The sequence below is a fragment of the Chelonia mydas genome, chromosome 8, assembly GCF_015237465.2.
Source record: "Chelonia mydas isolate rCheMyd1 chromosome 8, rCheMyd1.pri.v2, whole genome shotgun sequence".
Classification (NCBI taxonomy): domain Eukaryota; kingdom Metazoa; phylum Chordata; order Testudines; family Cheloniidae; genus Chelonia; species Chelonia mydas.
In genome coordinates, this window is record NC_057854.1 from 84,747,776 (window position 1) to 84,764,727 (window position 16,952).

Consider the following 16,952-nt stretch of genomic DNA (forward strand, 5'->3'; position numbering starts at 1 on the left):
ATTCTGTCTGAATTCTCAATATTTATAGTCTCTAGCTGATGCAGAATTCAATGTCTGCAAAGAATGGTACACAGTATATAGCAGATGCTGAGTCATTCAAGCAACTTTTCAGCGAGTAAATGACTGTGATAAAAGAATGTTTACAAAATCTAATTGTACAACACAGCCCCAGCTGGTGCTATTATGGATCCCACTGTTTACAACACAGAAATGTAAAACTGCTCATTTTATTTTTTTTTTTTGTGGCCCTCTCCTCTCAAGGAAACATAGAGGCTACCCACTCAAATGCAACTTGGTTTCATTGTCTCTGATGTATGCAGTTTGTGGGGTGGCACTGTCCAAGCCACTTTTAAAAAACATTGAGGGGATAATCATAAACTATTCTTGAATCGGCTATTCTTGGTTGAACTGGGTAAAAGGCTGAGAAGAATTTGTGGGCCAGATCATGAATTTGTGGTGCATGTAGTCACAAGCAGAAGGGGAACTATGGGGTACTGTGGCATTCCAGTTTGGCTTTCTTGAAACCCGCTAGTAGAGAATTTATATAGGTCCTCTGTGTACTGAGCAGCGGAATAAAATTAAAGGCCATGTTTAAGACCAGAGGTGTGGTCCATTGTTTTAGCCTAAATACCCACTCCCCTAATCTACTTCCATCCTTTGTGGAAAGAAATGTGAAGGGTGACAGCGTTTGATCCCATATGTTTATAGCTATTTTACCACTGTGCACATCAGGTCAGATTTTAGTTTTAACTAAGACCCTTGTGTGTGATTTGGGAAGAGGGATTGGTGAGCTGCATCGGGACCTTTGAGAACCAACAACCCTTACTTGCAAGTGTGCAGGTCAGAGCCATAGGCCCACCCTCCCCCTGAAACCTTTTGGGGATGTGGGGGTAACACTGCGGCTTGTTCTAGTGCAGGGAATGCAAGGGACTACAGTTGTGGCTGACACCTACACTGAATTTAGAAGGCTCCTTGCATCCACCTCAAGTATTATGCACCTACAGAGGTCCAGTCACAATCTATCCCATAATACATATAGAAGAGTGTTAATAACCTGGACTTCACTAGTTGCCAAACCCAATAATCCATATGTAAAAAATTGAGTCTCCCTTCTTAGCAAATATTAAATAATGTTGTGGTGAGGTTCCATACTTAATAACTTATATAGAACACTACAGTATATTTAACAGTACTGTATACAACCATGTGAAATACTTTAAACTGCAGTTATCAGAAAAGGAACTTAAAGCATTTTTGGATAGTGTATTCTTGGTCTTTAACAATTGTTTATTCACGCTCTGTTTCATAAAGGGTGTAATAATTAATGAGATTCTAATGTAATTTAAGGTTTCCTTTGCTCTTCCACTTCAAAAGTAAGGGTTGAAATATCAGGAATTTTTAACTAATATGATCAAACTATTTTGAATGTTTCTGTACCTTAATAATATTTAGGGAATAAACTAAATACTCCAGATCTTCTGAACATTTTCAGTATTTTTTTGTCATTATGAAGGTTGTTGCTACTACAATTTTAATAAAGGAGGTGCCCAGTTAAGACAATAGATTTTGTCCGCAAGAGAGAAGAAATCTGTTTTTCTTCGTAAATATTTTTGTTCAAAAAACTGAAATATTATAATCATATTTTTTCCTGTAATACAAGCATATGTTTGCATTATGGAACAGTTTTGTTTGAAAACTGCATTTTTGGTACAAAAATGTAGCGATTACTAGAGTTTCATCAAGTTTACTAGAAGATTCCATTATACCAAGGTACAGAATATATCGCTTTTTGCATGTTTGACATTGAGAATGTGGCTGTACTCTAAAAGTGTTTGCAGAAATAGCAATGTGGTGTTCCCTGTTGTTATCTTTCAATGATTTCCATACTAAAAGTGCTTAGTTAATACCTAAAAAAGCACTTCACAAGTGAAAGCTCAGCCTGGATTCCAAAAGTCAACTTTGGTTCTTGTCTTACTGTGCATCATTACCAGTAATAAAGATTCTGCAGGCCAAATGTTACCCTCCCATTGATCCTTGTAAACCTCCATTGTCTTGAAGTTATGCCCTCACTGATGCTTTCAGTTACACTGCTGAAGCCTTATTATATTCTAATTAGTCCTATAAATGGAATTTATTGAACAATTCTGCTTAAGATACAGAAAGGAAAACGAAATCCAGCTCACTCTCTCTTGGCTATATTGGCATTGCAGGACCAACAGTCATAAAAAGCAATAAAAACTTACTTTACTTACTAATGTGAGGAGATATAACTCTAGATACACACAGGCAGCAGATGGAATGAATAGGAAAGTACTATTTTTGCATAATCATTTTTCAGAGAACAATAGCATTTTAATTTAATGTCCATTATGGACTAACATGAGCATGTCCAAATTTTGCCTAAACAAGAGCTACACTGGCAGATTGCTAGGAACCTGAGAGCTATTCCACATTTTCATAAATTGGAGCAGATTGCAGTTGTCCTAGTGTTTAATATGGAGCATCCTGATCCATGGGCGGTACCTTTGTATAAATGATGGAATAGTTGTGGTTAGAAGTAAGCAATTCTGAACAAGAATTTCTTTGCAAAATACCATGAAAACCAATGTAGATAAAAATTATATAAAAAAAAATCCCAAAAGTTTGGACTTCAAGATTATGTTTGACATTGGAGGAAATGAATCACTCTTTTTCAATCTAATGCAAAATTCTTTTTTTTAAAGTTTCTCATTGTTCCATTTCAGTTTCTCCGAAGATATCTCGTATTTCAACTGACATTGTTGTGAATGAAGGAAGCAATGTTACACTTACTTGCTTGGCCAGTGGGAAACCAGAGCCTTCCATTTCTTGGAGACATATCTCTCCATCAGGTAAGCACAAAACTATTTTTAACCCAGAGTTTCTCTCTTTCAGGAAACCCGTCACCATTCATGCCTTTATAGATTAGGAATTGACACCACTAGTTCTGTGTGCGCAGTTTAGGACAATTGGACCAGATTTTCAGAGAAGGTGATCACCCAAAAACTCTAGCTGAAGTCAGTGAGGGTTGTGGGTGCTCAGCACCTGTTAAACTCAGCCCTTAGACATAGGGTTAAACACACAATCTGAGATACCAAAAATTCAACTTTACTTTTGAAAATCTGGACCTAAGTGACTTGCCTTAGGACACAGGAGAGAGTCAGTGTCAGAGACAAGATGAGAGTTCCTGGCTCGCAGGTTATGCTCATTTCAGCTGACCATAGTAATCTGTCAAACATCTCAAAAAACAAAGGAATCTTTCAGACACAGTTCTCTATACCTAAAAAAGAAAGATGAAATTTACATCATGCTGATTTAATATTCTTTAATATTTCACTACCACTGAGCCTTGTGATTATGCTGTTATACAGAATAGTTTATCAAAATAGTTTTAAATTAAAGTATACATGAAAAATTGCAAGCAGACATGATATCTAAAGAAATAATTGTGATTCTGATTCCACACACAGAGTTCTTGTACATTGGCCAAACCGGACAGTCTTTACGTAAAAGAATAAATGGACACAAATCAGACATCAAGAATTATAACATTCAAAAACCAGTCGGAGAACACTTCAGTCTCCCTGGTCACTTGATTACAGACCTAAAAGTCGCAATATTACAACAAAAAAAATTCAAAAACAGACTCCAATGAGAGACTGCTGAATTGGAATTAATTTGCAAACTGGACACCATTAAATTAGGCTTGGATAAAGACTGGGAGTGGATGGGTCATTACACAAAGTAAAACTATTTCCCCATGCTTATTCTTCCCCGCCCCACACTGTTATTCTCACCTTCTTGTCAACCGTTGGAAATGGGCCATCCTGATTATCACTACAAAAGTTTTTTTTCTCCTGCTGATAATAGCTCACATAATTAATCACTCTCATTATAGTGTGTATGGCAACACCCATTTTTTCATATTCTCTGTGTGTATATATATATGTATCTTCCTACTGTATTTTCCGCTACATGCGTCCGATGAAGTGGGTTTTAGCCCACGAAAGCTTATGCTCACATAAATTTGTTAGTCTCTAAGGTGCCAGAAGGACTCCTCGTTCTTTTTGCTGTTACAGACTAACACAGCTACCACTCTGAAAAGAGTTCTTTTTATATTTTTTAAGCAATTTTTGTATGTGACTAACAGAGTTAAACTGTTTTAAGTATGATAGAAAAAAATATTCTTTGGGGGCCTCTCTATATTACCACTGATGGCAAGAGCACCTTATTGCAAGTTGTGTTCATTGAGGAGTGCTCCAGTACCCTAACTGCTTCAAGCTTTCAGTGCCTGAGGCTGTATAAGGGAGTTCCACTCCTCAGCTGTTTCAGTTCCTGTCTCTCTCTGCTGCTGACTGCTGAAGGAACTTCACTTCCGTGTTGCAGAGCTTTGGCTCTGACAATCCTCCGTGTTTTATGTCTAGCAGGATTGCCCTCCACTGCCAGATGAAAGTGGTACACAGCATTGGTGCTGGATCTGGAATGTTTTTATGTGGATATTTTTATATATTTTAAACATAAAGGGTCTGTTCTACTCTCTCACTCATTTCAAAGAACTTTTCTGAAAACCATTGAGTTGTTTGGGAGTATGCTATCACTGAATGTCACAGTACTGGAGTATAAAAAGAAAAGGAGTACTTGTGGCACCTTAGAGACTAATAAATTTATTTGAGCATAAGCTTTCGTGAGCTACAGCTCACTTCATCGGAGCTGTAGCTCACGAAAGCATATGCTCAAATAAATTGGTTCGTCTCTAAGGTGCCACAAGTACTCCTTTTCTTTTTGCGGATACAGACTAACACGGCTGCTACTCTGAAACCTGTCATTACTGGAGTATAAGACTGATGTAATGATTGTTCTGTAACTAAAATATTATGTTTCCTTTTATTTACTTCCATATTAATTATTTAGTTTGAAAGGTTGCTGGAGAGATCACATTACTTGGCATTACATCTGATTGCTTAGTCAAATGTTTGGATACTTTTCATTTAGAATGGATAAATGAATGTGTTCCTACACTGACCAGAGTAATGCAATTAATTACTGTATGTGGTGGAACATAGCATAGTGTGCCTAAAAGTGAGTCTGAGCAGTAGTTTGCTTTACAAAACAAGATTTGAAAAAGTTACTATTGGCCTTTAAAACAATGACAATGAAAACTATTTCAAGTGACTACTAATAAACTAGAAAATATCAGTTGCATCATAAAGATGGTTTATAACTAAATGTCAATCAAAATAGTATCAGAAACCTTGGGGAGACTTTAGAATGGTAGCTTTATATATGAAGTTGCTTTAAATATGAACTCCCTAGGGTTCCCTGAAAAAATGAATTACATTAGCTGAACCCTACTGCCATCTTGCTAATGTCTCATAAGTGCTTCTAATTGGTATTTTTTATTTTAGATACAATCCCTTGCAACCCCATTGGCTCAGCTATTTATCTTTTCAAGAGAGGAGCAGTGCTTTGGTTGTGTTTTAATTAAAACTTGTCACATAGATTTTAATTTTACATTCTAGGTCAACTTCTTTATTGCCATTTGAGTTTTGGTTAACCTTGCCTGTTTAAGAGGAATCAGGAGTGAACAATGTTCAGAAAAAATAATTCCTCAGAATAGGCAAGGTTAACCAAGCCCCAAATGGCAATAAAGAAGTTGACTAATTACTGCTTACTGCAATGTAACTTGCATGCTCTCTGTAATTCATTTAACTGGATAAAATGTATTTTCTAAACTACCAATAGTCAAATACAGACAAAAGCTCTGAAAAAATAATAATAAATATGTAACTATGTAGTCTATACAGTATAATAGTATTAAAATATATATCAGTAAATATTATTGTTAGAGCTACCTCCCTCCAGTTATAGCATATTTGTGTTTGCAATCAAAATTTGGGTCATGAGTTTGTGTGCAGCCAGAGACTTGGAGGGCAGCAGAACCAGTGCACTCAGTCCATGTGGGAGGGAATACACTGGATTGCTTGTGAAAGACTTTTGCTTGTCTTTCTAAAAGATAACTTCTAGATGAGCTAGAACATATGGACTTGATGAAATTTTATGACTCGTGTGACACAGAAGGTCATCCTAGAGATCATTATAGTCCCTTTTGGCCACACAATCTATAAGTCTTTTAGTCAAGTAGTGTTAATGGTTTCTGGAAGGAGAAGCATCCAGACCATTCTTGTTCATTGCATATTATCCACAAGGTATTGCTCCCTTGTTAGGCTAGGTTAGTTCTCATGCTGTTGCTTGGACAGCACAGAGGACACCAAATGCATTATGTTCCTCTATGATGTTCTGTCCTGAGCCAAAATTGGTGCGTTATGGGATAGGATACCTGTAAGGCACAGGTGTCTGTTAACACTGTCCAGCCATCATGTTTTAGGTCTTCCAGGGGGTCTTTTCCATTCTGCTTTCATTGGGTCAAAGTCAAAGATGATTCTCTCAGGGAAGTTGGAACATGTTTGGAGCAGATGACTTTAGAACCTTAGGGAGCGTAAACTGATCATTTGAGAAAGCAATACCAGTTTAGTTAGGAGGGGTATCTTGTCTTTCAGCTTGAATTTTGTGCCAGTTGATGTTTTCAGTCATTTTGAGATGGTGTCCAACTTCTTTTCAATCTTGACAGTGTGGTGCTTGTCCCATAGGTCAGAATACTTATCACTGAAACATTAAAGCTCTTTAGCACCGAAGCGTCATATTGCTATTTACCAGTGTGTTCAATTTGTGAAAGACATTCCTGATGAGGTACTGATAACATATGCAGTGCAGGCTTCAGGTTCTTACTTGCTGCTACTCATGTTATCGACAACAGAGCCGAGGTAGGTGAAATCACCAATAGTCATGACTGGATGATCACCCACAAAGGTGCTAGAGTCCTCAGTGTGTTTGAAATTGCCACCGGGAATAATTTTGGTTTTACATCAACTAAATTTTGGGCTGACTTTTCCACTGAGCTTTCCTGGGCTTTAAGTGTCATAACCAGCTCATCCATTGACTCAGCAACCAGCACTACATCACTGGCAAAACTGAAGTCAGTACGGTTCTTAACATCAAGGTATATAACTAAAATGCATTTACTTGGTGTCATAAATATAAAGGGAAGGGTAACCACCTTTCTGTATACAGAACTATAAAATCCCTCCTGGCCAGAGGCAAAACTCTTTCACCTGTAAAGGGTTAAGAAGCTAGGATAACCTCGCTGGCACCTGACCAGAATGGCCAATGAGGAGACAAGATACTGTCAAAGCTGGAGTGGGGGGGGGGCACTTGAATTCTCATACCTTCTTGATAAGCTGGTGCACTGTGAAGATTTGCTTCATCATTGAATGACCAGGAGTGAAGCCAGCTTGAACTGATCTTTTCTTTCTTCTTAAGATATCAGTAGCTCAGGCCAACTAGATGGAAGCAAAAACTTTCCCTAGGATGGATAGAAGAGTAATGCTGTGATAGTAAAATCAGTCTTTGTGCTGCGAGTAATGTCCTTTTGTCATTTGGACAGGTTCTCCAGATTACATTGAATAGTGTCTGCCACAAAAGAATATGTGGTCCAGTGTATTTTAACAGTTCTGCCAGAATTCCACATATTCCTGTCACCAATGTCCCTTAAGCGCCCTTGGAGCTAAAAGAAGACTAGAATACTTCTTCAAATGATTTTCCAGTGTTGAAGTGCATGTGCCCTATGTGTGCAAGACGGGATGTTTTTTGAATAATAGTGTCCATTAAGGCAATACCTATGCCCTTGCCACTTACTCTTCCCGTAGTCAAGAGTATAAGGGGTGGATCAGCTGTAACCTCCATTCAGTTCCATTCAGCAGATGGCTGAGACAGAACCCTGTAGTGTCTGTGTCCCTTGCTCTGCGTAAGGTGGCTGATGCTGATCTACAGTTTTCGTTGGCCATTTGCATATATTCAAAACAAAACCAAACCTCTTAGACTTAGATTACTGATAGGTTTTCCTGTATAGGGGTTTAACCCTTCCCCCCCCCCCCCGCCCATGCATGGAACACCTTGTAGAAGGATCTGCCCTGTACAGTAATTGAAAATAGCCAGCACCAAATCACTGTGGTTTAAGTTTTCCCCTCTTGTGATGAGGCAATACCTGTGAATGATGGCTATGCTCAGTGCCTATTGTGCCTGGGAGAGGGATGTGCTCCAGAGCATGGTTAGATTTGCAAGTCTTCTCTGAAAGAACCCAGAAAGTAATGGAGGCAAAACTGAAACTTTTTCTCCTTGAAAAGTCCATGCAAGCAATATCAAACCTTGGCAGACCATCCAAGGAGCTCCAGCTACTGGGTCCACCTCAAGCATCAACTGCCCTGGTGACATGACTCCGGGTTCCCAGAAGACCTCTCATGAGCCCCACTCATCAGGCATCTCAGTGATGACTTCAGACCGGGGTCATAAGGAGTCCCGCTCTGATGTGTCTGCACCAAATCCCAAACTGGCACAATGGTCTCTACACACAACAAGGACTGTGCTGCCTCCATTAACGATAATAGGTGCTGACTACTATATCAAAGCCTCAAGCACTGTCTGTGTCTGCACCGAAAGCTCCAGCACAGTTTCCCCATACCAAGAACCACTACTTCAACTCCCACCACTGCCTTGGTACTGACCAAATTCTTACCCAAGCTAGTTTGAGAGCTCTCTTCAGTGGCACCAATGCACTCCACAGCAACCTGAGACCTTTCATTCTGACCATTTCTGGACTCATCGCTCACTAAAAGGCTGCAGGAAGTTAACCATTCCTGGCACTAAAAGACTGCAGGAAGAAACCATTCCTGACACCAACACCACACAGAGAACACTGGATAGAACTGCGACTCTGCTAGAAGAGGTGTATTTCTCTGTCTCCCCAGAAGAGGAGGAACAAAGCAGACATTCCTCACAAGAACATGCCCTCTCACTGTCTTGGGTAGCTCAGTGTGAGTCTTGCAGAGATTTGAGAGAGGAATACCAGAAGGATATTGAAGGATACCAGACCATCCAGGACACACAGGGAACCCCCTACCTGCTGCCCATCCATAGGTCCCTGTTCTCACTACCCTAATTAACCATGGTCATACTGATTTCCCTGGGTGATCAATCCATGTGGTATGAAACCTGCATTTTCAATTGCATCCAGAGCCAGATTCCCCCCTACACACAATGAATAGGTAGAATGTAAAGAAATAAGAAGCGATGGAATGGATAAGACAGAGTCTGTCTGGGCAAAAATTACATTGGGGAAGAAAACTATTAGAGCCTCCCCTGGGATAGTGTTTGGGGTGTGCTATAGACCGCCGGGATCTAATTTGGATATGGATAGAGCCCTTTTTAATGTTTTTAATAAAGTAAATACTAATGGAAACTGTGTGATCATGGGAGACTTTAACTTCCCAGATATAGACTGGAGGACGAGTGCTAGTAATAACAATAGGGCTCAGATTTTCCTAGATGTGATAGCTGATGGATTCCTTCATCAAGTAGTTGCTGAACCGACTAGAGGGGATTTGGTTTTGGTGAGTAGTGAGGACCTCATAGAAGAAATGGCTGTAGGGGATAATCTTGGCTCAAGCGATCATGAGTTAATTCAATTCAAACTGAATGGAAGGATTAACAAAAATAAATCTGCAACTAGGGTTTTTGATTTCAAAAGGGCTGACTTTCAAAAATTAAGGAAATTAGTTAGGGAAGTGGATTGGACTGAATAATTTATGGATCTAAAGGTAGAGGAGGCCTGGGATTATTTTAAATCAAAGCTGCAGAAGCTATCTGAAGCATCCCAAGAAAGGGGAAAAAATTCATAGGCAGGAGTTGTAGACCAAGCTGGATGAGCAAGCATCTCAGAGAGGTGATTAAGAAAAAGCAGAAAGCATACAGGGAGTGGAAGAAGGGAGGGATCAGCAAGGAAAGCTACCTTATTGAGGTCAGAACATGTAGAGATAAAGTGAGACAGGCTAAAAGTCAAATAGAGTTGGACCTTGCAAAGGGAATTAAAACCAATAGTAAAAGGTTCTATAGCCATATAAATAAGAAGAAAACAAAGAAAGAAGAAGTGGGACCGCTAAACACTGAGGATGGAGTGGAGGTCAAGGATAATCTAGGCATGGCCCAATATATAAACAAATACTTTGCCTCAGTCTTTAATAAGACTAAAGAGGATCTTAGGGATAATGGTAGCATGACAAATGGGAATGAGGATATGGAAGTAGATATTACCATATCTGAGGTAGAAGCGAAACTCAAACAACTTAATGGGACTAAATCGGGGGGCCCAGATAATCTTCATCCAAGAATATTAAAGGAATTGACACATGAAATTGCAAGCCCATTAGCAAGAATTTTTAATGAATCTGTAAACTCAGGGGTTGTACTGTATGATTGGAGAATTGCTAACATAGTTCCTATTTTTAATAAAGGGAAAAAAAGTGATCTGGGTAACTATAGGCCTGTTAGTTTGACATCTGTAGTATGCAAGGTCTTGGAAAAAAATTTGAAGGAGAAGGTAGTTAAGGACATTGAAGTCAGTGGTAAATGGGACAAAATACAACATGGTTTTACAAAACGTAGATCGTGCCAAACTAACCTGGTCTCCTTCTTTGAGAAAGTAACAGATTTTTTAGACAAAGGAAACGCAGTGGATCTAATTTACCTAGATTTCAGTAAGGCGTTTGATACCGTGCCACATGGAGAATTATTAGTTAAATTGGATAAGATGGGGATCAATAGGAAAATTGAAAGGTGGATAAGGAATTGGTTAAAGGGGAGAATACAACGGGTCCTACTGAAAGGTGAACTGTCAGGCTGGAGGGAGGTTACCAGTGGAGTTCCTCAAGGATCGGTTTTGGGACCAATCTTATTTAACCTTTTTATTACTGACCTCGGCACAAAAAGTGGGAATGTGCTAATAAAGTCTGTGGATGATACAAAGCTGGGAGGTATTGCCAATTTAGAGAAGGACAGGGATATCCTACAGGAGGATCTGGATGACCTTGTAAACTGGAGTAATAGTAGTAGGATGAAATTTAATAGTGAGAAGTGTAAGGTCATGCATTTAGGGATTAACAACAAGAATTTTAGTTATAAGCTGGGGACACATCAATTAGAAGTAACGGAGGAGGAGAAGGACCTTGGAGTATTGGTTGATCATAGGATGACTATGAGCCGCCAATGTGATATGTCCGTGAAAAAAGTTAATGCAGTCTTGGGATGCATCAGGCGAGGTATTTCCAGTAGGGATAAGGAGGTTTTAGTACCGTTATACAAGGCACTGGTGAGACCTCACCTGGAATACTGTGTGCAGTTCTGGGCTCCCATGTTTAAGAAGGATGAATTCAAACTGGAACAGGTACAGAGAAGGACTACTAGGATGATACGAGGAATGGAAAACTTGTCTTATGAAAGGAGACTCAAGGAGCTTGGCTTGTTTAGCCTAACTAAAAGAAGGTTGAGGGGACATATGATTGCTCTCTATAAATATATCAGAGGGATAAATACCGGAGAGGGAGAGGAATTATTTAAGCTCAGTACCAATGTGGACACAAGAACAAATGGATATAAACTGGTCATTGGGAAGTTTAGACTTGAAATTAGACGAAGGTTTCTAACCATCAGAGGAGTGAAGTTTTGCAATAGCCTTCCAAGGGAAGCAGTGGGGGCAAAAGATCTATCTGGCTTTAAGATTAAACTCGATAAGTTTATGGAGGAGATGGTATGATGGGATAACATGGTTTTGGTAATTAAATATCCATGGTAAATAGGCCCAGTGGCCTGTGATGGGATATTAGATGGGGTGGGATCTGAGTTACCCAGGAAAGAATTTTCTGTAGTATCTGGCTGGTGAATCTTGCCCATATTCTCAGGGTTTAGCTGATCGCCATATTTGGGGTCGGAAAGGAATTTTCCTCCAGGGCAGATTGGAAGAGGCCCTGGAGGTTTTTCGCCTTCCTCTGTAGCATGGGGAACTGGTCACTTGCTGGAGGATTCTCTGCTCCTTGAAGTCTTTAAACCACGATTTGAGGACTTCAATAGCTCAGACATAGGTGAGAGGTTTTTCGCAGGAGTGGTGAGTGAAATTCTGTGGCCTGCGTTGTGCAGGAGGTCAGACTAGATGATCATAATGGTCCCTTCTGACCTAAATATCTATGAATCTATGAATACAGAGGTCCCATTTTCTTAAGCTCCTCTCCTGTCCCATCCTCTACTAATGGAGGGTGAGGAGGAATATAATGGTGATGATTGCTCTTCTGATCCACAGCATCAGCTATCTGCCACCATCTCATCTTCCTCCCCAGTTGTAGTCATTATTCCTCCTCCAGGGCTTATGGATAAAACAAAAGTCTTTCAGGACTTGCTAAAAAGAATGGTGGAGATACTGGATATCCCACTAGAGCCCATACAAGAGAAGCTCAGGATATTCTGCAACATTCTACTTTTAGTGTCTAGCTGTGGCCATCAGTTATGGACTGCTTGAACCTGCCAGAGTGATCTGGCATACTTCTGGCTCAATTCTAGCAATTTCTAAAAGAGCTAACAGAAGATACCAAGAAGATGCCAAGTATCCACTAAGGGTTTTGAATATTTTTATCAATACCTGATATCCTGATTATTCAAGCAGCTCAGGAAAAAATCAAGGCAACAAGGTCAGCATAAATCTATCCTTTAGGAGAAAGATCCAAAGAATCTTTGGGAAGAAAATATATTCTTCAGTGAGCCTCCAGATGAGAGTAATGAACTATCAAGTGCTACTTTCAAAATACAACATCCTCCTTGGGACAGACTTTTTAGTGAAGCTTCTGAAGCAGAAGCGTCAGCATAAGAAATAAAGATCTCTCATGGCTGAAGCCAGGCTGACTGCTCAAGTGGCATCATGAGCTGCACTAGGTGCCTCTGATATTGTGGGTAGGACAATGGCTATTGCTGTAGCTATGAAGAGATCTTTCTAGCTGCAGGCATTAGGATTCCCTAAAGAGATCCAAGTTCCAGTTGAAGGCAACAAGCTATTTAATACCTCCATATGCTCAAAGACTCTAGGACAACTCTAAGATCCTTGAGCCTGTATGCCTAAGTCCCAAAGAGAAAATGCCAGAGACAAGGGTCTTTCTACAGATAGAGATGACAACATCCCTATTATCAGCAACAGTGGTCCTCCAAGCCCCCAAGCAGGAGACAGCAATTTTATTGGTGGTAGCCCTTTCTGTTGTCTTCGCTGCCCCACATTCTGGGGCTTCTAGAAAGAACCTGTTTTGAGGTGCATGTTTGGAGCCTGACTGGAGCACCTTTGGATCCTCTTCCATTCAACCCATCCACTGGCAACTGCTTTCCTCCTCCAGGAGACATGGACTGGAATAACCTCGGACTGCTAGGTCCTCAAAATAGTCAGCATAGGGTACCCCACCCCAGTTTCAAGCTGTGGAAGCCCACTTCTCCATCTCTTTTCAAGGATCCTTGTCATGAGACACTGTTGAAGCATCTGGAAGATTCCCTTATACAGCTGGGAGCAGTGGAATAAGTTCAGGAGCAAAGGAGTTCAGGAGCAAAGGATTTTATTCCCACTATTTCCTAGTCCCAAAGAAGAAAATGGGGCCCATAGATATCTCAAGGCCTTCACCCATTGTTTCAAATTCCAGATAGTTACCCTAGTCTCCATAATCCCTTCCTTGGATCTTGTGGTTAGTTTGTGGCTCTCAACTTACAAAACACATACTGCCACCTTTCAGTATACCCAGTTCACAGGAAGTACCTGAGATTCTTAGCTCACAAATCTCACTGTCAGTACAGAGTCCTACACTTTAGCTCCATAAGTCTTCACCAGAGTTCTGGCAGTCATTGCTGAGTAACTGAGGATACAAGGAATACAGGTGTACCACTAACTTGATGATTGGATGATATGGGGAAAATCCTCTCAGCATGTACAACTCCCTTCAAAAAACATTAAACCTCTTTCTATTCTTATTGTAGAAAACATATGTGGCAACAGGTAATTCCTAATAAGCTGAAACATCCCTCAATGGGCCATTTTGATCAATCATCGAAGACATTTTTAATAACACGTATCACTTATAAATCACAAGTAGTCTTTTTCTGGATATCTGGACAATTCTCCATGGGTCAACGGGGTCAGGGTAAAAATATTATATACATTCCACCACTTAGTCACAGACTATATTTAACCTAAGTACAAAGTCCCTAGAAGCACAAAAACTAGAATTATAGCTACAACACACTTTGTTCAAAGAATCATGGGGTTTTATATACAAAGAATTATGGGAATACAAAGAATCATAGAGAGTCTGGTTCATTTGCTAACAACAGGAAACCTTTAGTCAGACTGACATACAAGGCCAAATAGAAGAGATTTTTCTGTCTGGATAGTTCAGCAAAAATTTTCACCATTGACAACTTCAATTTCTGCAATTCTGGAATAATTACTTTCCCTGAAACAATTGGGATTGTCCCTCAGTTTTATAAGGGTGTACTTGGAAGCAATCTCTGCTAGTCACCCCCCCATTCAAGGCCACATGATCTTCACTTATCCAGCTCTGGTGACATTTCTAAAAGGGCTCACCCATGTTTTCCCACCGGTCAGGGAACTCCTTCCTTCTTGCAATCTTAACCTGGTTTTGAGACTGATGGGTTTCCTATTTAAGCTTATGACTACGTGCTCTGCTTATCACCTGTCTATGAAAACTGCCTTCTGGTAGACATCACATCAACTAGGAAAACAGGGGAGATTCAGGCCCCCTTACATGTTCTTTTGTCACCCTTAGATGTCATCTGAGGTTTCCGCCTAAGGTAACCATTGACTTTCATATCAATCAGTCTGTTTACTCCTGTTTTTTCTCCCTAAACTGATTTTGCCTCAGGTGAAATGAAACTCCCCACACTGAAGTCATGAGAGCCTGGTATTTTTATTTAGAGAGGACCAAGCTGCCCAGGTGTACATCTAAACTTTTTGTGCCTTTGCTGAGCAGGTTAAGGGACAGCCCTTGGAGAGGCAATCATCTCAGAGGCTGTCCAAGTGGGTCTCAGATTGTCGTATTATGATATTGCTAAAGAGACTGTCCCTGGACAAATTAGGGCTCATTATACTAAGACTGCAGCAACTTCTGTAGCACATCTGGTAGCATCCTCACATCAGAAATGTGTAAGGCAGCAACATGGAGTTCTAGATACACATTTACCACTCTCTATTTCCTGGTTCCAGCATCCAGCTCAGATGCTAGTGTCAGTAAGATGGTCCCGGAATCTCTATTCAAATAGGACTCCTCTTGCCCATATCCAGGCGAATTGGCATGTGATTGTTGGACACCAGCAGTGGACTCTATGTGGACAATCACTGAGAGAAAGAAAAGTTACTAACCCAACAGTAAGTATGGTTCTTTGAGATGTGCTTTCCAAAGATTCCACAACCCACCCTCCATCCTCGTTAGCTGAGTCCTATTCTTATGGGATTCTAATTAACAAAGGAACTGACTGCAGGTTGCACCCTGTCCTTTATAACTGTGGCCATGGGAAGCGAGAGGATGGCCGGGACACTGCTATTCAAAATAATCTAATCTCAGGCACCTGGGGCATATGTATACCAAGAGTGAAGTCTGTGTGGACAAAGTATCTCAAAAAAAACACACTTACTGTAGAATAAGTAACTGATCTTAATTAACTTGCATTTATGTGAATATTGTCTAGGATAATAAAGAAGCTTAATCATAATATGGCTAATTTAGTTTGGCTTCCAGCTGCATTTAACCCCACTTCTTACAAGGAGCAAACACTGATAAATCTCTCTTGGCAGAGAACTGAAATAGAGTTTGAATGTATTGTAGCTGATTTACTATTGTCATGGCTCTGTTTTCTCTGGGATAAGGATAGAGGATTTAGGACTGGTCTGTGGGAGAGGAGGAAGGCCCAGAAACTCTGTGAAATAACTCCATGACAATATAGAAACAAGCAGCCCTGGAAACCCAACAGATTATATTCTGTCTGGTAGTCTGTCGTATAAATTGTTGAAGTAATTTTCTTTTGAGGTAACAATGTAGCTGTACTGTATTGGAGCACATATTTTGGAATATAAACAGTTACAAACAGCACTAAAAATCAATTAAAAAGTGAAAGATATGCCCCGATTTATTAGGAAAAAAAGTACAGGATACTTGCAAACACTAGTTTTCTCTTTCGTGTTTGCATCCTAATTTCTGCAAATTGAGTTTATCTAGAGCTAAGGTTCATTTGCCCTTCATATTTTTCATCAGTTCTCTCCTAGAACTCCCACTGACAATAGTGAGGCTTGCATACATCAGAACAAGAATACAGTGCTAAATAATAAAGAATTATATTTAAAAGATTCTGGAATTGTTTGTCAAAGCTGTTACTAAAAGGTAAGATACTGAAATCTCTGTATACAAATGATTCAATATAGTCTAATTCAGAAAAGTTATCATAGTTTGCATCAATGCAGCCTCTACTTAGATGAGGTCTTATACAATTTTTTGAACAAAAGATAAAATAAAATGTTAATGTGAATGAAAATAAAATATATTTAAAGATGTTTTTAACTTAGTACATAAATTATTGGCCTGTAATCTTTATGGTGAATGTTTAACTTAGTCATTATGTAAATGAATTCATTATATAAATATTCATTATACAAACCCATTATGTAAATCCACAAAATCTACACAAACAGTGTAACGCCAAAAGGAATGTGAAACTGTAGTTTGTAATCTGAAATTCTCGTATTGTTGAAATGTCATTTGATTAAATTGGAGATATTTATTTTGTTCTGACATTTAAGAGCAAAGTTTAACATCCATAGTTTAAGAATGAAACCAAAATCTTAAAGAATTAAGGTCTGTCTGAAACATAATGCTAGTTTTAAACACTTGTTTTCACACCATACTTGTTATATTACCATCTTTGGAAAGCAAGCACTGCAAATGTTACTAAGAGGA

General features: G+C 39.5%; 1 protein-coding gene across 5 annotated transcripts in view; it reads left to right on the forward strand.

Annotated features, from left to right (window-relative positions):
• Window positions 1-16,952, forward strand: part of NEGR1 (neuronal growth regulator 1) — a 600,029-nt gene that overhangs the window by 362,511 nt on the left and 220,566 nt on the right. For all 5 annotated transcript variants that reach the window (XR_006283270.1, XM_043520871.1, XM_007063440.4 and 2 more), the window contains exon 3: window positions 2,745-2,870. Coding sequence is in view for 4 of the 5 variants with exons in the window: in XM_043520871.1 (XP_043376806.1) it covers window positions 2,745-2,870 (126 nt within the window). In the remaining variant the exon portion in view is untranslated. The remainder of the gene's footprint in view (window positions 1-2,744; window positions 2,871-16,952) is intronic.